At 38.9% G+C, this 24046-nt stretch overlaps 2 protein-coding genes across 2 annotated transcripts in view; both read left to right on the forward strand.

The window, feature by feature from the left end:
• lats2 (large tumor suppressor kinase 2) overlaps nt 1-20098 on the forward strand; it is a 59078-nt gene extending 38980 nt beyond the window's left edge. The window contains exons 3-9 of the mRNA XM_041806287.1: nt 3574-3706; nt 3968-5562; nt 8007-8234; nt 8335-8689; nt 8911-9093; nt 10297-10403; nt 12157-20098. Of these exons, the coding sequence (XP_041662221.1) occupies nt 3574-3706; nt 3968-5562; nt 8007-8234; nt 8335-8689; nt 8911-9093; nt 10297-10403; nt 12157-12711 (3156 nt within the window). The 3' untranslated portion in view covers nt 12712-20098. The remainder of the gene's footprint in view (nt 1-3573; nt 3707-3967; nt 5563-8006; nt 8235-8334; nt 8690-8910; nt 9094-10296; nt 10404-12156) is intronic.
• A 2186-nt stretch (nt 20099-22284) lies between these two features.
• xpo4 (exportin 4) overlaps nt 22285-24046 on the forward strand; it is an 86421-nt gene continuing 84659 nt past the window's right edge. Inside the window, exon 1 of the mRNA XM_041807354.1 lies at nt 22285-22374. Coding sequence (XP_041663288.1) covers nt 22285-22374 — 90 coding nt within the window. The remainder of the gene's footprint in view (nt 22375-24046) is intronic.

The raw sequence follows: 24046 nt of genomic DNA on the forward strand, positions 1-24046 counted from the left end.
CAAATCAACCCAAACATCCTTCTCTTTCCAAATCCTTCTGGGGGATCCCAAGGTGTTCCCAGACCAGATGAGATAGTCCCTAGACAAAAAAAACAAAGCCAGTTTGTACCAGTAGATACTGATCAGAAGACTGGAGTGATTTTGCTGTTGTGTAATGGATGAAAAGGTCAGATGAATTAGAAACAATGAGATATTTATGAGTTTGAATAGAGCCTTAAAGAACGTGGTGTAACTAGAGAGAAAAAAGCTGGGACCTCATTTATAAAACATTGCGTAGGATTCATACTAAAAGTGTACATGCGCCCAAAAGCTGAAAATGGCGTGCGCCAAAAAATAATCTGATTTATAAAACCGTACGTACGCAAGCACTTTTCCCTTTATAAATCACAGTCCACCTGGAAGATTGCGCAGGTGGATTCATCTCACATCCCGCCCTCTACACACACACATTTTACCATGAATGGTCAATGCAAAGTACCTCAGAAATGTTTTTGCATATGAATAAGCCTGCTGATTGACGGCATTTTACGCTCAATCATGGCAGAGACGACAAGGAAAAGGAATTTCACGGAGACCGAAATAGAGGAGCTTGTGGGTAAGGTGGAGGCCAGAAAAATTATTTTATTTGGTGGTCACAGTAGTGGCATCACTAATAAAAGAAAAACAAGTGAGTGGCAGCACATCGTCACTGCTGTAAATAGTGCGAGTGCCACAGAGTGATCTGCAATCTGTTCCCTACACTGCTGTGCATCAGGATGAATGAGTCATTTGTTGACCGAGGCCACCATGCCGCTAAATTTGTCAAAACCATGTTTGAGGTACAAATAATATGTACATCGATTGTATCCCCAATTTTTTTTTTTGGTTCACATAGACAAATTCATTTTCACTCTGAGTCCTTATAGCAACGTGAGTGCAGTCAATTGCACTGATTACATTTGGGAAACCGGACAATGCTGCACATTGCCTTATGTTAATGTTGGCCTGTCCATCCACAGTGTAAGGAAACTCGATGTATCAACTGGTCATGTTTATAACGCCATCCAGAATGGCTGGCATTGTTGTGCTGAGGGATGGCTGCGATATCCCAGACCTAAGGACAGAATTTAACTGTATGATATCATACCCAAAAGGGGCTTTAGACAGAAAATGTAAATTTATATATTGTTAATCATATCAAACACATACCTGTCGGCTAATTCCCGCTGGTAGGAGCCGGTTGCCAGAAACCCCAGAGTGGTCAGCACCTGTATATGCTCCGGGATGGCACAGTTCCGGCAGGTGGTTCTGTCTAACACTGGGCCCAGTTCAGCACATAGATCCAAGACCACTGCTCTAGGGAATCTAAATCAGCTTATTAGCCAGTCATCATCATGGGCCAGGAAATCTTCGTGGTCCCTAAAGTCTCTCTCCTGATCCTACCATTTGTGTGATCTTCCAGCAGTGCCAGCGCATCCATTGTGCAGCATTTTGCACAAGTGTCACCGCACTATTTATATGCTTACTCAGCAATTAGACTGATTGTTACACACCTTGTCGCAATTTATACTAATCAATCAGTGCTATCACCGCTCTATATCATTTGAAGATGAAAGTATGATATATAAACACTGCATACAGTAGTAGGCCTAATGGCTCACTAAAGGAACACATCTAGAAGACTGCAGACTTGAGTGTTTATGATTACGCGGGTCTTTAAGTCTGATATGTGATGACATTAAATGTATGAGATGAAACTGGCTTCAATTCACCACCTCACCATCTGCGCCGCAAGTTTCCCCCGTCTCCAAAATGTTCGTGCGCAAGGATCAAAGTTGACGTACCAGTGCGCACATTCTCCCGCCAAGTGTTTTTTTTTGTTTGTTTTTTTTTAAAAATAAATCACAACCCTTGCATGCATTTTCAAGCCTCGTTTTGTGTGTAAGCAAGCTTTATAAATGAGGCCCCTGGATATTAAACCTTTTAGGACTTGTTACCATAATTAACAACTGTTCAATTGAATTGAACCATGAATGAATAACACAGTTTAAAAAAAAAAGTAAAAACTAACTTCATTTAAATGGAGACTGGGGATGGACAATATAGGATTTTTGATGATAACTAATATGCCAATATTTGCAAATTAATTCCAGCTCATACCAATATCAAGGCCTATATATTTAAATGTAGTTCAGACCAAAAACTTCAGCCATCAAAACACTTGATTTCACGTTTGAGGATCAACAAATTTCAGCCCTCAAAACAGACTTCAAAGTGTAAGAAATGATGATAAATAAAGAATAATATTGTTCACCAATATTTACAGCTGATAAAGGCTGATTTTCATTTACAAAATATTGGTTGTAAATTTCAGGAGAAATTTCCATATCTACCATTACTAATATACAGATATTATTGTGCATCCCTACTAGAGACACAAGAAAACATACAAATGACATGTGGACGATAGCTGAAAGATGATCCAAAGGGATACTGAGCTCTAATTCACACAGGCATGAACACATGAATTAAAAACAAGTTAAAGAAAGTCAATCTCCTTGTTCATGTTGGGGGAGAGAATGACCCCAACAGAGAAAGTCATGAAGAAGTGATGTATTAGAAATGTTAAATACTTTATTTTTCCATTGGAAAAATTGTTGTACAGTGTTAATAAGATTTAAAAATATGTGTTAAACTGGCTAAGACTTGTAAAAGCCACTAATATAGTCAGTTAAATTGAGCATGCACTGATTATTCCTCTTGAAGCTTGTCTGTTTGTGCCCCTGAGGTTTAAACAGCACCACACCCTGCTCCAGCGCTTTAACTACTGATTCATTTATGGGAAATAATTTCACCCTTTACAAATTATCATACCATGGAATGATAATTACCTCAGCTAAGTCATTTTTGACGTTTTCATACATATATATACATATATATTTGTAGTAATTTGAACTGAATTATGCTCATTTAACTAGAAGTAAAACAATCATAAAAATGCAGTAAACCTAAACCTCTCCCTGATATAAGAATGTGTCCACCTCTAAAGATTAAAGTCTCATGCCCTCATTTTTTGTTATGTCTCTGTGTGTTTTTGTGTGTTGAAACAGACTCGGGAAGTCCCTGGTATGAGACCTCAAGTGGAGAGGATGCAGGTGTTTGAGCACCTACTGGGCCAAATTTTTTACATGCATGTTTTTATGGGCACATTTAAAGCAATTTGTCTTCAGTTTGGACAGCGACTGCCTGCTTGTTTTGTGTGATTGAGCGTGGATCTCTGCAGCTGTGTGCCTTCAAGATTACCTTCTTAGTTGTGTGTGTGTTGTCAGATTGTACTGAATGTTTTACTGGATTTTTGGTCTTGTTTGCTTTTTCTTTGCTTAAACAGATCCAGATTTAAGTTCCAGTTGTAGACACTACTCTGGCAATGTTGCTGTGTTTGTTGTCTTGTATTATAAGAGAACATGAGGTATCTTAAAACCTTCATCTTTTGGGTAAACTACAGAGTGGTTTGTTTCCCATATTTTTTAACTGAAACTGAGTGCTTCAAAGACACATTGGTTTAAAAGCTCTGCTCATCCTGCCTGTTCACAGGAGATGGCCGTGAGGGCGCTGAAGCAGACGGGGAGCAGGAACATTGAAGCAGCCTTAGAGTACATCAGCAAAATGGGTTACCTTGATCCTCGCAATGAGCTCATCGTCCGTGTCATCAAGCAGACTTCACCAGGTATGAATACAACATTTACTGTACATCCATATTTGGGTATTGTGTGATGAAGCCCATTTCCATGCGGGCATGGGCCAAGGAAGTTTACAGTGCCTGAGCATGGTACGGTGCACTAACTGTAGTCGGACAAACTAGACTTCATGGGCAGAGCATGCTTGGGTAGATGCAGATATTTCTGCTACTGTTAGTCTTCCTCTTGTGGCACAAGAGCAATCAAAGGGTCAGTTGTCTAATGACCAATCATTTTCCTTGTCTTTCCAGGTAAAGCCGGCATGCCAAACTCAATGGACCACCGCCCTGCGTTAGAGGCATCAGGGGAGGCGGGTGCAATGCCTCCGTACCACCAGATGGGGGCCCCCATGTATGAAGGGGCAGCAGGATATGGCCCTGAGGGGGAGATGCCCAGGCCCTACATGGGTGCTGCTCCTGTGATGAATTACATGATGCCCCCATCAGGTGCAGCACAAGGCCCTGCTATGGGAAACCCGATGGGCCGACCCCCCAGTATGGGCACCTATCCCGCAGTAATGGCCCCACAGAGCAACCAGGCCAACAACATGTACCCTCCAGGGGCCCCGCAAAAAGGCTACCCGGGTGGTATGGAGCAGCACGGCCCCATGATGAGCTACAACGTCCCTGGTCAACCTCTGCAGCTGCAGCCTCAGCCACCAGGGGGCCCTGTTCCTGGTCCACACTATGACTACAGTCATGCCAGGCCACACATGATGGAGCCTGCAGGTTACGGAGTCAAGAGGACAGCCTCTTTCCAGAACAAGATGGCTCCGCCACCAATGGCGCCACCGGACAACTACGTCAACATGCAGGGTAAAGGAGCCATGGGTCAGAATGGTCCAGGAGGAGGAGGATATCCCCCAAACCTGTACCTACCCCCTCATTCCCACCCACGCCAGGCCAGCCCCACCTCCCACCAGGTCCACATGATGTCCCGCTCCCCTGGTGGAGTCACAGCTTTGGGCCCTGACTTCTCTGATATGCCGCAGGGCTTGATGACTCCATCCAGGGCAAGTCTAAACCTGGACTTGTATGAGCATCACTGGGCAGGGCCTCCAGGTCCAGATGGAGCCCCTCCAGCCAGGCAGCCCCAGCCTCAGGGCCCATTTAGAGGAGAAGTACGGGTCCCCAGCAGGACCAACTCCTTCAATAGTCGCTCTGCGGGGCCAAATGGTGTCCGACCTGCAATGTCTGCTCCTCCTACAGCTGGAAAACAGGACCCCTCCATGGGCCCCCCAAACACCATCACAGCTGTGACATCTCCGCCTATACAGCAGCCGGTGAAGAGCATCCGTGTGATGAGACCCGAGCCAAAGACTGCTGTGGGGCCTTGCCACCCAGGGTGGATGACAGCTCAGGCCCAGGAAGCAGCCGAGCCTCTGGGCTACATGCCTGAAGAGACCTATCCACTGGAACCAGCTCAGGAGCCACGCTGCCCACCTCCGCCCTACCCCAAAAACCTACTCATGTCTGGGACAGGAGGTGAGCCAGGAGCCCTGGAAGGAGCAGGAGCCATGTGTGGAGGACCAGACATGAACACCTCTGCAGCTAGAAACACTCACAGCGGCAGTGGAGGGAGCGGAAAAGGTGAGGAGAGCCAGCAGGTGAAAGAGAAGACAAAGATGGGAAAAGGAGAAAAAGCAGTGAAAGACAAGAAGCAGATCCAGACGTCACCTGTGCCGGTGAGGAAGAATGGACGAGACGAGGAGAAGAGAGAGTCCCGCATCAAAACCTACTCACCTTTTGCTTTTAAGTTCTACATGGAGCAGCACATTGAGAACGTGATGAAAACGTACCAGCAGAAACTGAACCGCAGACTTCAGCTGGAACAAGAGATGTCAAAGGTAACACAGACTCTTATAAAGCTACCGTCTCTGTTCTCTTATTACCAATACTGTTTATCTTAGAAATAATAAACAGAAAGTATTGATTAGACAGAGCCCTGGATTTTAGGTCCTTAAAACACACACTAGGGAGTCTTAAATTTGCAATGAAATCAACAGAAATGTATAATAACAACTTTCTATGACCTACAAATGCAAACAAACCATCAGCTACAAGAATGCCGGTATCTATTATTGTGCACTTTAAATCCAGATCTTTTACTTGAAATTAGTACGCGAAAAGATTAGGACAGATTTAAGCCATGCCTAGAAGTTTCTCATCTGTCCATTATGTGTTTAAGATCCCATTTAAATCAATGAATAAATGTCTCTGTCTCTTTTTAAATGTCTCGAAGAAATGCAAGTAACCCACACATGCTCTTTTTGTGAATACTATTGACTGAGATATGCATCATCATTGTATCTCACTTTTTAAAGGGGCTTCAACCATTGCTTATTGTCCCCTTTGATTAAACAAATGAATTAAGTCTATAAAATGAGAGATATGCTTTCTAAAATTTTCTATAAACCAATTTTTTGTCTTTCAATGGCTACATTTTTCCAGCAGTCTTGAACCCAAATATACTTTCTATCATCATATATGACGAAGAAAAGCAGCAAACCATAAAATAAAAGATTGTTGAATCTGAAAATCTGACAGAAATATTTAAATTAACCAATTATCAAATATTCTGTCATTTTTCATAAATACTAGCTCATCCATGTCTGACAATGCAGCTCCATCTTAAAAAAAACATTGCTTTAGCCTTACAGCGCAAGCTAAGTGTGAGTAAGTGATGAAAGCTGGATTTCATCAACTCCTGTTATAGAGTCCTGACATCATACAAGAGATGCAGTGCAATATTTTCCCCTATTGCCCTGTTCCTACTTCCCTCTCTGTCGCTCATGTTAAGATAGCCAAGGAGCAAGGAACGAGGGAGATGACAAGACCCCAGGAGTGTCAAACAAAAAAAAATTCCTTATTTTCTTATTTTCTTATTTTCCTTCACTTTTCTTACTCCCAGAGCTTAGTAGCATTTTTCAATTTGGAGGTAATAATAATATACGCATCCGTGTTTGAAGAGTTTAACTCACTTTTAAAGCGCTTGATGTAATATTGTTATGATGGGAATACTGACATTTTATGTAATATTGATTTTTTTCATGACTGCTGGCACTTCAGTGAAATAAAAGCTGCACATTACACCTTTTAATGTAAAATATTTTTGCATGTTTACTATGATTTAGCCCATTTCTCTTTTTTCTTTTCTTTTATTTCTCTTAAAGTAGTGTATCCTAAAAGTTATAAAAAAATACTCTATAAAGGATGATTTAAAGTTTGAGTAATCTAGTCTGCTTTTATATTTAGTGCACTTTAGGGAAAATAAAGAAGACCTTAAAATGCATGAAATGCTTGAGATATAGTGGAAAACATGTCTGGTATGTTTACTTTGTCTTGAACTCTGGTTATGTAATGTCCACTATTATGCAAGTAGCAACATATTTCCTAGAAGCAGAAAGTTGACACAAATTTTTCAGCCTTTTTCAATCCCTAAATATAATCCGTATTTAACAAGATAGTCCCCTGAGATAGAAGGCTTTTCTCTGAGGGAGACATTGTCAACAGAACACTCCAGTTCAAGTTAAAATATGTGATACTTCTCAGATAAGGAAGTATTGTTAAATTTACTGGGCCAGCTGAGAAAACATTTGGCTTAATCAGTCAGTCTTATTGCAGCAATTCATCACAAATGTCATCTCAAGACACTTGACACATTGAAGTCGACCAACATTAATGCAGCATGAGCAAAACACTTGACAACAGTTGAATTACTAATAACAGCTAATTGTTCACCATAGGAATAATTCAGCTTCAACCAAGTTTTCAGTGTCCTGAATTTGATTTTCATCATGTTTCAGTAAAAATGTTTAAACCAGCAGTTGGAAAAAGAACCCAGCGACATGCTTCAGAAAATATTCAGGAGTCATTTTTTTTAGCTCTAGGGATGTTCTTGTATCAGAGATGACAAAGATAATAGGTTGTAAATGACGCTCTGGAGCTTGTCATGCAGACATTTCTCCTCCAGGACTTTGTTTCAGACAGAAAGACCTTTGTCCTCAAACAAGGAGTCAGTGAGTTCACTCTTGTGTTTGTATGGGCTTGTCTTGAGTCATAACTTTGGCCTTTTGGCCTTCTGACCTACTTTGAAGTGGTTAAAAGGCATTTTTTAAGAAGAGAAAACATACCACAGCTAATCCCAGACAAAATAATTAGCTCAATTTGACTACAAAACAAGTCAGGGTGGCAGGGTTCAGGTCATGCCACATTAACTTGTTTTTGAGTTTTGTCTGAGACTGATTTGAAAGAGTTTATTGTCATCTTCTTGTTATTTTTTCCTCCACAGGCTGGCCTATCAGAAGCAGAGCAGGAGCAGATGAGGAAGATGCTGAACCAGAAGGAATCAAACTACAACAGGCTCCGCCGTGCCAAAATGGACAAATCCATGTTTGTCAAAATCAAGACTCTGGGCATCGGTGCTTTTGGTGAAGTGTGCCTAACACGTAAAGTGGACACTGGGGCACTTTACGCCATGAAAACTCTGCGCAAGAAAGACGTCCTCAACCGCAACCAGGTGATGACACAAAAAGTCTCTAGTTAGACTGTCATAAACACTCATTTAGTTTACTAGGATTTGCCTCAAAGTAGCTAACTGAGTTCTTTTCTTGATGCAGGTCGCTCATGTGAAAGCAGAGCGTGACATCCTGGCGGAGGCAGACAATGAGTGGGTGGTTCGTCTCTACTACTCCTTCCAGGACCGTGATAGCCTCTACTTCGTCATGGACTACATCCCCGGAGGAGACATGATGAGCCTACTCATCAGGATGGGCGTCTTTCCTGAACCACTGGCTCGTTTCTACATCGCTGAGCTGACGCTGGCCATCGAGAGTGTCCACAAGATGGGCTTCATCCACCGAGACATCAAGCCAGACAACATCCTCATCGACCTGGACGGACACATCAAACTCACAGACTTTGGTTTGTGCACGGGTTTCCGCTGGACGCACAACTCAAAGTACTACCAGAAAGGTGAGACAAGTTTAAGCTGAAGGTCATAATGCTGAACTTCAACACTTAATGCCTGAAATATCTAAAGATACAGATGTACAAAGACGGGATCTAAGAGACTCGGTGGGGATAGCATTGGTTAGTTTAGACGTGTAACTTGTATGCATGCAATCATACACCACACAAAAATAGAATAATGTTCCTAGCTTTCTCCTAAGATAATTTTCCCCTTTGGTCTCCAGGGAGTCACGTCAGACAGGACAGCATGGAGCCCAGTGACTTCTGGGACGACGTGTCAAACTGTCGCTGTGGTGATCGGCTGATGACGCTGGAGCAGCATGCAAACAGGCAGCACCAGCGCTGCCTCGCTCACTCCCTGGTGGGAACACCAAACTACATCGCACCAGAGGTTCTGCTGCGCAAGGGTGAGAGTATGGTGGACGTCAAAGCAGATAGAGCAGCACAGCTTCTGTCAACTGAAAGACCTTTATTTTGACTTCTATATACCAAAAGTAGAATGGAAATACTGCAGCCTTTAGAAGGGATAAACTAATCGCATACAAGAACTAGAGGATGATGAGTTCAAATGTTAGCATGTATTTAGGGTAGCCCTTATTGTGACTTCTTGCATCATCTTTTCTTGGTATACATTTTTTTGTGTGTTAGCAGGGTGTCTGCATGGTCTTTAAAAGTATCAATTTAGCGAAAATAGAGGCTTTTTAAAAAAAGTATTAAAAAGTCATAAACGCGAGACTGTGAGGTTTCAATTTCACAGAACCAACAGCCATACAGAGAAATATAAATCATGTTTGAATTGGACAGTTTTTAAACACCTTCCTTATATTCTATTTTAGCTTGGTAAGCTGGTATGCCGGGAGAATTCAAAGCATTGAGAATTATGTAAATAGATCATTAAAATTAATTTAAGTCAACTGTAGTGAGTTATAGCTTATCAGCCGCAACAATAAAGTGATCATTGACACATCCTGCATCAAAATCCAAATAAAATATTGTTACAGGCATCCTGCAATGTCAATAGTACCTTGTCATTTTTCTTCAAAACCTAAATGTAAGCTGTCTGGTTTTGTAGTTTTAACTGCAATACAAAAGTTGTAAATAAGTAATCAGAGCCTGTAGTACTACTGGATTTAGTCCATTTATGTAAATAAAATAGACTTTCCTTCGTCAGCTATCTTAGGGTGTTAAACCAAAGTCTTTCTTCCTGACAGAATAATTTCAAAATGCACCAAGAAAGCTTAATTTGCATACTGCAATTAAAAGACTTCCAGCATTTTCTTTTCTGTTGTCACAATTTTAAATTACAACCAGTTTAAAACATTACGTAGCTGTGTTGCTTATGTAATGGGTTAAAAATGGATGATGGGAAAGGGTCTCAAAATGTATAACAAGAGTTTTGAAAAAGTATTAAATTTAATGTCAGATTTTCTGTATATACCCTGGTTAGAGTTTTGACCTGGTTATATTATGCAACTTAGAAGTGATGTGTTTCTATTTAACAAGCAATTATTACAAACCTCATGTATCTATAAATACTCACAAGGCTACATTTTGCTGAATGTTTATAAATAATTATAATAATGATGTTATAATTTTCATCTTGTGTTCAGGGTATACCCAGCTGTGTGACTGGTGGAGTGTAGGAGTGATCCTGTTTGAAATGCTGGTCGGACAGCCACCTTTCCTGGCTCCGACTCCCACCGAGACTCAGATTAAGGTCAGTGAAGAAGAAAAATATCAAATGCTTTGATTCACAACTGAAAATGTTAAGCAAGGGTTGGTAACTCAGTGGATAGTGACAGTTTTAAGTGGGCACCTGGGGAAGGCTTGACTGTTAGCTCCACTGCCTATAATACGCACATACATGTGGTAAAAATGTAACAAATCATGGTATTAGTATTACAACAGAAAAGGAACTATATGAAAGGAAAGGACAACTCTTACCTTTGTTTTGCTCCCAACTGACACTTTTCTCCAACTCTGTTGACTCCTTTTAACTGCTTCATCTGGTTCTCCTCGTATTCATAAGTGAAATATGAGGACGTAGTTCATTTCTATTTCACACAAAGGGAACGGAGCTGCTCCAAAGTCTCCTTTGGATCCAATCTTAGAGAAATATGTCATTTACACCAGCATATTAAAAGTAAAATTACAGAAGTCTTGTATGACTACATGCTAGTTCAAAATCTTTTTTGGACCTCTTTATCTTGTTTTATTATTTCAAAGCAGGATTTAGTTTTGCAGCAGGATTTTGTACCATCAATATTTGTTTGAGAGAATGCTTCAAGAAAAATTGAATAGCTGAGAAAGGCAATTAAATCAGTAAAATGTAGTGTCTGAAAGTCACCCAGTTAATGGTTAGGTTTAGCAAAAGATTTCTTTAGGAAACAGTTCTTTCCCTTGGTTATTTTACAGCCTAATGAGATCAAAACAGACTTACATTTTTATTCATATTTTTAAGATATATTTGTGGGCTTTTTATGCCTGTATTCAGAGAAAAGGGCAGTGGAAAAGGACACTTCAGAAACAGAGATAAGAGTTCAGCAAAAGAGCTGCAGGTCAGACTTGAGCCTGGGGCTCCCACTTACATGGGACATGACCTAGATACTAGACCATTTTCGTCCCAGACTTATGTTCTGAAAGACGAAAAAAGAACTCAAAATTGTGCCAGCAAGTTAAATACAAAAAGATTAGCTTGGGCGTTACATATTAGGGCGTTGATATAAAGAGCAAAAGTAAGAAGTCAAAGTGTTTAGTCCTCTGGAGAGACATTAACTCTTATGGTGACTACTTGTTGTTTTTTGTGCTTTAAGATAAAGCATAAAAAAACAGCTCAAGAGTTGGTGGGTTCTTCAGTTTGAGATTTCTGTCCATATTGTTTAATTTGAAGCTTTCATCACTGAGCACCTCCACACATAAAACAAACTGAGTCCTCTTCTCTGCATTTCCAAAGGCTTTGGTAAAGCCAAGTTAAAGCTACTAATCAGCAACCCAATAAAAATGGTCCCAGTGGGTCAAAAGAAAAGCCTTCCTTGTTTTTGCTCTTAATCAGTCAACTCTGATTATGTGCTGTCTTCTTCTTTTTTACAACCTTTAACTTGTGTTAAAAGAGCCTGGAGCAATGAGAGGCAAGTTTTGAGTTTGTGTGAGTTGTGAGGCTAGGTTGGCAGAAACTAGAAAAGATGATACAAAACCATTACATTCTTTCAAGAATTTTTATACTGGGAAATTAATTTGGAGAGAACATTTCTACAAAGCAGGTGTATGGTAAAAAAATAAAGAAAGAATTATACCAAACTATTCATAAACACTATTTAGCAAGTGTCAAAGCTGAATCTTGTGTGATTGTTTAATTTAGTCATTGTGTTTTAACTAATAAATAAGCTTTTAATCAAGAGTCAAAACTGTACCAGGGAATCAGAGTAATTGTATCAGTTTAATCAAAAATGCATGTGTCCTCTCCTCTGCAGGTCATAAACTGGGAGAGCACTCTGCAGGTTCCCGCTCAGGTAAAACTGAGCCCTGAGGCCGTTGACATCATCGGCCATCTCTGTTGCTCTGCTGAAGATCGTCTGGGTGCAAACGGCGCTGGCGAGATCAAAGCTCACCCTTTCTTCACCCAGATGGACTTCTCCAGCAATCTCCGTCAGCAACCAGCACCCTACAGACCCAAGATCGCCCACCCAATGGATACGTCAAATTTTGACCCCGTGGAAGAGGAGGGCGGCCCTGGAGCGTGGAGTGACAGCGGGGACAGCACCCGGGCTTTGGACATGCTCTGCTCGCCACATGGGAAGCACCCAGAGCACGCTTTCTACGAGTTCACCTTCCGCAGGTTCTTCGACGACAATGGCTGCCCCTTCCGCTACCCCAAACCACCTGAGAGCTGCGAGGGGCTGCCAAGCATTGCAGGGGCCACCTGCATGGGGCCTGAAGAAGAAGACGAACAAGAGGAAGAGGAGGAGGAAGAAGATGTAGAGGAGGAGGGAGAGCAGGGAGAGGGCTGTGAGCCGGTGTACGTTTAGAGCAGCATTTTTAATTACAGCCAATAATGCTCATCATCAGCCAATGATCCTCCCACCTGCTCTTCTTTCTGTCCGAGTGTAGATGCTGCACATGTCCGTGCATGTTTACACAGATCAGGTGTGACTGTTGCAGAAGCAGGATTGACAAACATCGCCACCTTGTGGAATCTATAGCTCATCCACATCGACTTTGACAGTAAAACTCGCCTGATCCGGGACCAAGAAACTACACTGACTGCATAATGGTGAAGCACATGCAGTTACAAGACTCAAAAACTGCACAGGTTTAAAGAAAAGAGTCAAAATTCTTGGGAATGTAAGGATGTCTGAATCAAAGATAAGATTTCTGATGTGAGGACTGTTTCCTCGTCCCATTCCTTCCACCCTTGTGTCTTACAGACGACTGAAACACCTCCATGATCTTTTCAAACAGGAGCAGAGTCCTGTTGTATCTGAGCTGCTTTACACCCAGTATTTGACACAGCAAAGTGAGGAGTGGAATCGGTGGCTAGCAGGGGGAAGGGGGGACTAAATAAGGAACACACCTTTTTCACAGCTGCTGCAAAATAAGCTACAAAGACACATGCATGCACGTGCACACACATACGATCATCCTGCACAGGTTATGTAGAGGATGAAAAAAAGTGTTGGACTCTACAGGCAAATTGCATTGTTTGTTTTTGTCACAAGAAACTCCCTTAGACTACAGAGAAAAAAATGTAAACAAATGCACGCCTTCACAGAGCAATAGTCATTTAGCAGCCATGTGCTGTGAGAGGATATACGTCCCTTTTGGCAGCAACAGGTCTCTGTTATTATTGAAATATATTTCTGTGTTTTAAGTTTGAATTGCTCAGCTTTTGCAAATCAAATTTGACAAATTTTCACACGTGTAACCAAAAACAGTTGCATATTCTATCTTATGTAGGTATCCACTGCTGCCTCAATTTGTGCCAACCTTTTGTTTCATGTTTTGTCCTTCACATGGAGCCGGATTCTTCCTCCCTCAGAGGTTACTGTTACAAAAAATGTCCTTGTGTTCATGCAAGGCCTTCTGTTACAGATTCTCCATTTTAGTGCCTTTTTCACATAGATAAAACATTTTTAATATTTAAATTATTTTCAAAAGTCTAAAAACTAAATTAATCATGGAAAACATGTCTTTCAATACAAATGCAGAGCTGTTTTGAAATGCTACTAATGTCTCAGTCCAGGTGCTGTGGTTGCTTAAATCAGATTCAAATGTGTTTTTAACTTGCATGACTTCAAAATATGCACCACAAAAATTCAAATCATAGCAGTTTATTCAGCTAATATCTTGACAGTTATTCTTCTCATGTAATATTTTTAGTTTCTAATGTCAGCACATTTATAAACCTCATTCATCTGACAAGTGAAGATAAACATCTATCCCAAGATTTGACATGCCAACATGAGTGCCTGAATTGCTTGCATTTAGACCCAAGGCCACCTTAAAAACTCCTTTGTTCTTAAACAGTCCCCAAGGTTTTCTGAAAAAAACAAAACAAAACAAAAAAAAAAAAGAAAAATACACAAAGAATTTCATTATGTACTTAAATCCTTATGTGTTTGCCTCTGAAGTATTCAAAGACATTAAACAACAAACACTTAGGAGCTTAAACCCTTGACTGTAATAGTAAATAGGAAATCCCTAGGAAAACATTGATCAAATCAAAATTATCTGCATCACATCATAATCTGGGTTTTTGTCTAATTCATAGGTGTACTTATTGTCGGTCTGTCGGTGGTGGTCGGTCTGTATGGCACTCCCTTCGCTATGTCTTAGTTGCCTATAGTAGACATCAGGTTGCCACTGCTCAACATGTTCATCCATCAGCTTTTCAGTTTGGAGGCCAAAAAGGCTTAAACCAAAGCATTGTTAGGTGTATTTTGGTGAATCACATTGCAGTTCATCAGTCAAGTGTCTTGAAAACAATGTGAAAACTGGATGACATTACATCTGGTCTTAAAGTTATATTTGCATGCAAACATTGTATCCGGTCTAAGTGGGTAAAGTAAGAATAGTTGCCAGTGCAGCCAAACAGATTTGGACATGTATTACACAGGATTGGGCGGTATCTGTTTTTTAATACCCTCGAACCTTCTCCAAATTTGACCAGTATTTCCACCAGGTGTTTAAAAACCACATTATACAGGCATTTGCCAGTGAGCACATGCAAACACAGTGAGCAGAGCATACCCCTCTACATGTGCTTTATTTAAATCTTTAGCAAAACGCTTTGAGTTTTTAAAAAAAATGATGAAGTTGATTACAGGGATGCTGGAAGTGATTTATAGTTGAAGCATTGTTTTACACCTTAGGTAAGCCGAGTTACATCAGACTAAAATTATCCTTTCCTCTCCCTCTCTCTGCAATAGCTCATATGCACCATCCACAGCTATTTTCATACAGTATCTAAGAATGTGAAGTCATTTTTCCTGTGCTTTAAATACATATATATGGGCCTTAATTATTATTTATTCATGCTGAACATCAGTGGCAAATGCCGTTCTGTCACTGGTTTACTTTACTGGAAGCTTACAAAAAGTTAGACTTCTTCATAGCGTTAAATAACTAATGAGAAACAACAAACTTCATCCTACATACTAGCCTACATTTTACATAAAAAGGTTAAAGGTCAGTTTAGATGTTTTTAAAAACTGTTGATGGTTCAATAATGCTTGACTTTGCCACAGCAGCGTGTAGTACCTCTAGTTATTCATAGCGTTAACTTCATCATCTCTCATTACTAATTATACACAGAAAAAAGAATAACCATATTTATACCAAGTGGTATCTATGTGCGCAATTGTCATTTGCCAAATTGGCCTGAGATCATTAGCAGGATTTTATTCATTAAAGCATTTTCTTACACTTGCTGTGGTGCTGCTGGTGGAGACAGACACATATTCTTATGGCATTTGTTCTAAACATAAATTCATTACACAGTTCTATCATCATTACTGTAATTAAAGCAACACCATGGCTATTTTTTAAAACCCTGAGATACAGTATTACCATGTCACCGCCCAGTCCTAGTATAGCATTGCATGTGCAAATGTGGAATGATGCATGCTTTGAGGTTTTCCTCAAACTGCAGAAAAAAATTGAAAAAGATTAATAATGTCGTATGATCACACCATACTTCTTGTTTGTCAGGGCTGCACATTTCTCCTTTGCTTTGCAACAGAGAAAGAAAAGTCAAGTAGACTACAACCTGATTTAAGAAAACTGAAAGAAATAAGGACCTGAGCTGGACACACTCGTATAAGACTGACTCACCTCCTGGCTGAGAATCAAAACTTTAACACTTTCTCAAAGACTGATTGCATGCTAGATGATTTCCAAACTGTATTAAAAATTTAGTAAGCCACAAATTTAAGGATAGTTTCAACTGATTTTTAGCACTATTATGTCCTGAATGCATACACTAGATTTAGCCAGACTGTAAGACCACAAAGCTCAAGATTTCACAGAAACTCACATGACATCTAATGAACGACATACATGGTGGACGCACCTGGACCTGTTTGATATGTAGGATTCTAGATTGTGGAGGCTCCAACTCAATCAAGATCAGTAGTAGTCATATTGACATTACAAACATGAAGATTATTTGGACAAACAACTGATATCACAGATCAGGTCATCCCTTTGAAATCTGGCTAAACATGAGGCTCAGAAAAATCCAGTATATTGCAAGCCTAAGATGCACACTTTTTACCAATGTTTTCAAAGATTATTTCATCAGTGGCGTTAACCAGCCTCCTCATATCTCCTGGAGGTATTCATGAAAACATAAAACACTTACACCACCAACAAGCGTGATAGTATGACTATGTGCAATACAAAAAATACATTATATATAGTTTTCTAAACACTTAATATCCTTTTTTGTACTGAAATGTACAAATATAATGGTTTATATATATTTTCTTTTTCAGTTACAACATGCTGCTTATTATTGTGGTTAATATTATTTACATTATTATTATAAATGTTACATTTGTTCCTGTTTTTCTTTTGTTGTGGCTTAAAGAAGCGTTGGCTAAAGCTGCCATGTGTGCCTGGTTGTTGAAAGTAATGAGCTGTGTGCCTTTCATATTGAATGTTGGCGTTGTCGCCGCTTTAAGGAGACGATGTTGATCGATGATTACGAGCAGTGTTTGCAGAATTATGGATGGTAGACTCTTTTCAGCTCCTGCAGACGGGCTGGCCCTGAATGCAGGAAGAAAAGAGGATCAAAAGGATTCTGGTTTTGGTTAAGAGATGGAAAAGAGACGATAAAATGACGACGAGGAGCGAGGCAGGTTGGCTTCAGGATATGTAATCTGAAAAAAGAATGAATAGCTTTCTGTGTTTTACAAAAACTTCAACAAAGAGTGTTTGGTACATTTTCTTTATTTATCTGAAATGACCACCAGTTTGAGTGTTGTTTTAACTCTTCCTTTACCACAGAGCTGTGCCATGTTCTGTATCTGACAACACTATCACCCAGTATCTTCTTGCTTATTGACAATCAGAATAACATGATAACTGTTTGGTGTATTGATACCAAGCTGTTTCAACAGTATTTTCTATTTGGCTGGTGATGCTACAGAAGTCAGAACCTTTATAATTTTCTGACGAGTAACTGGCAGAATGATTGAAAACGTGTGGAGAAGATTTGTTACTTTTTTTTTTTTTTTTTGCTTGACGATGTATTGTAAGTTTGTTTTTTTTTCTGCAAATGTGCCTTGTGTTTAAAATGAGCAGCACAATCTTAACAGATTGTTTTCTTATTATGTTTCTTTTACAAACCTCTTTTATCTGCAATAACTCTGAATCTGGGTAAGTTGATGGAGCAGGCTTTACATTTACACTGGCTTTGTTTACATGCAGCTACAATCTTGCTCCTACTCTAATCTATGAGTCACAGTTGGTAGAATTAGAAAAGGCAGATGTTTAGCAGGTTAGGCTGAAGAATAAATTAAAGCTCACATTTTTAAAGAGTTATGCAAAGATGGAACATTTACTTAAATGTTTTTCAATGCAATTTTTAGCTTATTTTGCGTCTGTTCTTTGTCATTCAGTATACATTCATCCCATTATCGCTGAAAGTGAAGCCAGTGCAGAAATGGCCTTTCCTTGATTTGTCACTTGGTGTGTCTGCAGATGTCACACATAAACCCATGTTTAAATGCCAATTTTGCCTGGTTCAAAAAACAATTTTGGAGCACACTGTAGAGGAGGGTGGATTTTTTTAATAATGTGTTTGTTTAAGGTTTAAGAATGACAGAGGTTATGCAGAACTAGCATGTCAGCGCTGTTCATCACAGGGCTTAAAGCCCAACTCTGCTCTACTTTTGTCTGTTTCTAGGTTGATCTAATGCAGTGGTTTCTTTTTCCACTGAGCTCCCCCTTTGTTTGTTTAAACTATCCATAAAATCTGTTACAGGTATTTCAGTAAGCTATTATACATTCATGCAAATATAATTTAGACATACAGCAGGCATATGGGGATTTCCATTATACTGAGCGGCTTGGCTGTACTTGATTTGACTCGGCACGGTAGGCCGGTGTGGTAGGAGCTTTGCTTTTCCACCACAACCAAGCTACCTGTTTGAGGGTGCGTTTAAAGCTTATGGCATGGCGTTTTGAGGCAATGACGTTAATTAGCCATGCTTCATTAAGCATTGTTTTGCATCTTCTGCTGTCAAAGAGTTAGCCATTGTTTCTACTCCAAAGTTTCTTCTTCTACTGGTAATCAGATATTTCAAAGTTTGGTGCAGTGGTTGCTACTTAAACATGTCTGTTAGCCATCCCCAAATAATGGCGGTGGGGCAGGCGTGCTCTGGCCCTGCTCAGGAGCAGAACCATTCTTGGCCTGCTTGCCGTAGCCACACACGCAGCACCACTTGGTTTGGATCTGAGTCAACTTGGTTTGGATCTGAGTCATAGTGAAAAAGCCCCAAATCCTTGCGTATGCCTGAGATCTTTGGCACTCCTCCTAGAGGTTCCCAAACTCCAGGTTGGTAACCAATGTTCTAGAGTTAGTTCCAGATAGCGGTTTCAATAGGCAGCTGCTGAACATTGACTTCAAAAGTCCTTTCTGTAACTTAATGATAAGCATCACTAAGACTTGATCCAATTCTGTAGTACAACCACTTTTCCAAAAGAGAGGGGAGAATAAACATATATTTAATTATTTGCTCATTTTTGTTTACACATATATTTAGATAAATACAGATCAGATACAAGTTATTTTTTTGGAAAAATGCACATGACAATATAATGGGATTTTACATTGTCTATAACATTCCTATATCCAGGCCTATAGTTGTTAGAGATCATTTTAGAAAGAAATTCCCACAATTTCATGGAAAAAATAACTTGCAGATTAACAAGAATGTTAAACTACAATCCATTATGAGAAAATGAAAAGACTTTTTTCCTTTATATAAAGTCACTTGAAAATGCCATTTAGCCACCCTTTTCCTCTTGGCTCATTATTAAGTAAATGGAAATGGTCGTTTTAGCTTCTGGTTTCATGTGGTTTAGATGAAAGGTCCAACTTTCAAAATTTTAGATCACAGAATGACATAGTTGCATGAATTGACAAAAAGAAAAAATGTGAATCAGTATTATGGTGACCCACACCATTTTAAAATGTATGCTGTATATAAACATATATTTTTATACAGTATGTAGTCTAAAACCAGTAAAAAGTATGTAAACATAGCCAGTGTTGCCTGAGAGCTGTCCAAATTATCCAACCTGCCTTTGACAGAGCAGCCTGACTGGATCCCTTCCTGAAGAAATGCCTTACTTAAGTGCACCATCTTGAGACAGAGGCAGAGATGGTTTTGCTTTCCCACTCTTTCCAGTTTTTCTTTCAGCTGGTCCAGACGTGCCTTCACTTCTCTGATCTGTGTTTCCATTGACCAGGACATAAAAATAGCTTTATAAGAGTGTGTGAGGTGTTTCCTGGATGTGTTTTTGTTTGTTTTTTTCTGTTTCTAAAGTTAGAGAGTGATGACTGACAATCTTTGACTGATTTCTTCACAAGACTTACTTGTGTATCCTTTTTCATTTTGTATTTTTACTCTAAGGAGGATTTTCCTTAATGTATGATACAATTCTGTTACTCTTGCATTTATATTTATACAGATAAACATATTTTTTGTATCTTTTCCCTTTTTTCCAAATTTCCTTGTGTCAATGTTAAGAAATTCATGTCTACGCAGTATTATCGATGATGTAATGTGACATCAGCGTGATGTCGGCTATCTCTTTTTTACATTTATGTATGAACTGAGAATTTGTAAAAATGCTTTCAGTCCTTGTGTGTAAAATGTATGTATAAATTAAATTAACCAACTTTGACTCATGCTTTATTTCACTGCATTTATGTGTGAATGATGGCAATTTCTGTCTTATTATAACTTAAATGTCATTCATAGGCCCATTATAGCATAAACGTTGGGTCGTAACAACAAAATTAGGTTTGTATTGAAGTTAAATTTAAAGTTTGAGGTATATCTGTTGTCATAGATAGATAGATACTTTGTTAATCCTGAGGTAAATTCCAGATTTCATGAATTCATCCCTTGTAGGATGAGAGATCTAATGCCAGTTTTAAGTGAAAATTAAAATTGAATTTGCTTTTTCTTTAGCAAACATAATGAAGCTAAGAGAAGGGGTTTTGGTATAGGGGATTTCTGGGGTACTGTTCTCAAAAGTAAGGGATGAAAATATGGCCAAATGACCTTGCCTTTTCTCCTACAAACCTTGTTAGTTTATTCTTGGATCAGAGAGGACATTTGTGCACAGCTGGAAGAAATTGCCTAAGAGCATTCTTGAGAGATCAAGAGCACAGATGCAAAAAGAAAAAAAATCTTTTTACTTTTAATTAAATGTGTAAATAGGATTAGTTTGTCTTAAATACATAACAAAAATTCAAAATGTTATTTTTGTCCTTTTTCTGTATTTCATTTCAGTACCATTCACAATTTTTATTATAAAGTTGTATAGTTATTTGTAGTACACAGCAAACAAGAAGTGCCAAAGGCAGACAGCTCCACTGCTGGTCAAAAAAGAATGCTAATACATAATTTTCTTACATTAATTTATATGTGCGTATATTTAGCATTTTTTAATTGTTTTGTGAGGTATTCTTGCATGTCTGTATCCAAAAATAGAAAGAAGGATTCAAAACCCAGAATTTTTGCCTTTAAACATGTAAGTTGTATTAAAGGACACTATAATAAAACATAAAACAGATGAATACTAAAGACATTAGCCAATATTAAATAATACAAAACAATTCTGTGTTATAGGGTAAATTTTTCAGGTGATTTTTTAAATATTTTAATTTCATTCTACTTGAATGTCACACCACTATATTTCATTGTTTAATATTGAAATTTTTACTGCACAACTTTTATTCAACAGCATAGTTACTTTTCTTATTCAGCTTGTAATACAATATATAAATTAACTATCAAACGTTGATGCCCTGTTTTCAAAGTAGCTCAGTTCAAACATCTGCAACAATGTCATATTATATAATAATTAAGGCTGTCAAAATTTATCCTGTCCACAATTTAGCACTCACTTTTTGTTTGCTCAAGATTAATCTCATGATTTCCTGTCCCTTTCAGCACTCTTTGGTTGAGCCAATGCAGTTTCTCCCTGCAGCCACAGTGATCTAAAAAAAGATCCACCACTGCTCCTTAATGTTTTATTTCATCTGAAAAACCTCAAAGACGGCTCAGTGAACAAGTCAAAAGTAATGTGCAACTTGTGTTGTAAAGCATTAACCTTTTCCTATTAATTCCTTTTCATTCCATAACAAATTCCTTTTTTCTGTGGTTAAATTCATATCGAAATCTTCAGTCTACCGATAAAAACGACATCCAAACAGGCTGTCGATCAACCTTAGTTTAAGAAAGCAGAAAATCCAAAATGACACAATAACGGTTATGAATGCAAAGGTGGAATTTTAAAATGTTATTTGTAAAACATGCAATTTTTTAATTTCAATTAACTATAGTAATTATTAGATTTATCGCAAATTAAAACTCAGATCTTTTCACGGAATACATATATAGGAATTATATTGTATTGTACTATGTATATACATAGTAATATATCATTATGAGTACTGTCTCAGGGGTTCTCAACCTTTTCAGCCATTATTTGAATTACAATTTAATTGTAAAAGGGATCACGATCTCAGTGGGTCTTTGTCTGGTTAAAGAAAGGTTAAATCACATGCATGAGTAAAATATACAATTTCAAAACATTTTGAAATATTCTTTGTTTTTTTAGAAGGCATCTGGCAATCCCCCTATACTGTTGAGCCAATTGAAAAGCAGGACTTTAAAAAAAAATCACACTATTTTACGATGTATAAAGCAGAAGGGTAAGAAAAAAACACCTGTACCGGTAGGTTTCCTCGAGTCTTGATTACGTAACTCGATGCCTCCACCACGCTGAAGCTGTCGGGATTGAACTAGGCTTAACCCTGCCGGGTACCAGCAGAGCTGTAATCCCACAATGCAGAGCGCATGGCGCGTCATTGGAGAGGGACGATGATGGCGGCGGTTGGTGCACCAGAAGTGATCACACAGCTGGAAAGCGCTGCCAAAGTTTTAATGGTATGAATTAAACCTTGATTTTTAGCCATGAGTGAGTAGAATATACGTGTATATTAACTTTGAGTCGGTGGTGTTTGACGGTTAGGGTCCCGAGCGGTTGTTAGCTCCTTCTCGGTTTTTGTTGTTAAATGTGTTGAGTTTTCAGCAACCGTTGAAGCAGTATCTGAGCGATGCGTGGCGCCTTCATTTGCCTCTCCATCCCTAAAATTTTCATACCAACACTCGCCTCTTCTATCTTAATCCCTCTATATTCTTTTCATATCATCCTCCATCATCTTTAAACATTAGCTTACGTTTGGACACTGCTTGCTAGAAACTTCAACGGCTCGTGCGGTGTCATGTCAGCCGTTGATGTTACGTTACATCAAGTTTTACTGCACTCCGGAGACAGTCGGAACATCACTATGCTTGTGATTCAACCTTTATGTCGCTTTAGCTTCTACAAAACCCACCACAACATTCAAGAACGGTCATTTTTAGTCTAATTTCCCACTGTTTTCAGTACCCTTTACACTGTATGGGAGTACACAACACTTAATACAACAGCTAAGAGCAAGAGGCTAACCATGTGCATCCTTTGAGTCTCTGTGTGGGTTAAATTAGCTAGCTAGAGCCTGTTTTTCTTTCTGCCATTTTGCTTTCTCTTTGTACGGTTTATGCACAAATGTCTCTTTGTTTACTGTTTAAATTTAACACGAAGTGCCCGTGTTGGTGGTTAGGTTGCTACATATGAGCACATGCCAGCTAAATAAGCACTATTCCCTCACACTGAAGTCAGCAGGTGTTTTCTGGATGAACGGTTCGCATTGTCAGGCCGTGATGTTGGCTATATAAGTATATATTTACCATTTCTGTTTCTAGGTTTGTTGGACATTTAACAAGCTACAATGGTATTAAAGGCTGTTGATTTTACACCCATATAATACAACCATGTAGTCAATCTGATCAAAATAATTGATGGTTGTCAGTCTGAAATGTAATCTATCTAATGTTGGGTTTATAGTAGAATATAGAACTGCTCTTGATTTATTCACTCTGAGACTTGACACTTACAGTTGCCAGTTTGCTATTGGCAGCAATTTAAAAAAAAATGGTAAACAGTTTTAACCTCTTGAAGCATAAGATAGCAACCATTACTAATAAATAGATTGCAGCTGCACCTCTACATTGGTTTAATATCATGAATGGCTGATATCTGCCTTGTTGACTGATATGATACTGTTTCATGAACTGATGTCAGAAGTTGGTGTTAACATGATATGAATATCAATTCAGGGTCTGCAAGCTAGAATACCTAACTGCTTACTCAAAGAAGACAGTTTCTAGGGCAGAAGAAGTCACCTGATGATAAACTCTGATTTGTTTTCTTCGTCAAACATGATAAAAAATATAGGTCATGTTGTACGCTTTCATCGAAAGAATTCTTAAATCATTAAGTGTTTCTAATGAAATATAGTGCAGTTTTGACTTGAGATTAAACAAAAGTTGTGATGAAACAAAGAGATGGAGACATGTATTCCAAAATAAAAGTGTATCGGAGACTTCTTGCCGCACATTTTTTTCCCTCAATCCAATGAAAATAGTTTCACAACCCACTTTTGGGTCCCATCCCATCAGTTGGGAAACCAAGGAGCTAAATAGTTATTTTAAACATTGGTTTTGGCATCTGCCT

The sequence above is a fragment of the Cheilinus undulatus genome, linkage group 15 (assembly GCF_018320785.1).
Source record: "Cheilinus undulatus linkage group 15, ASM1832078v1, whole genome shotgun sequence".
Classification (NCBI taxonomy): Eukaryota; Metazoa; Chordata; class Actinopteri; order Labriformes; family Labridae; genus Cheilinus; species Cheilinus undulatus.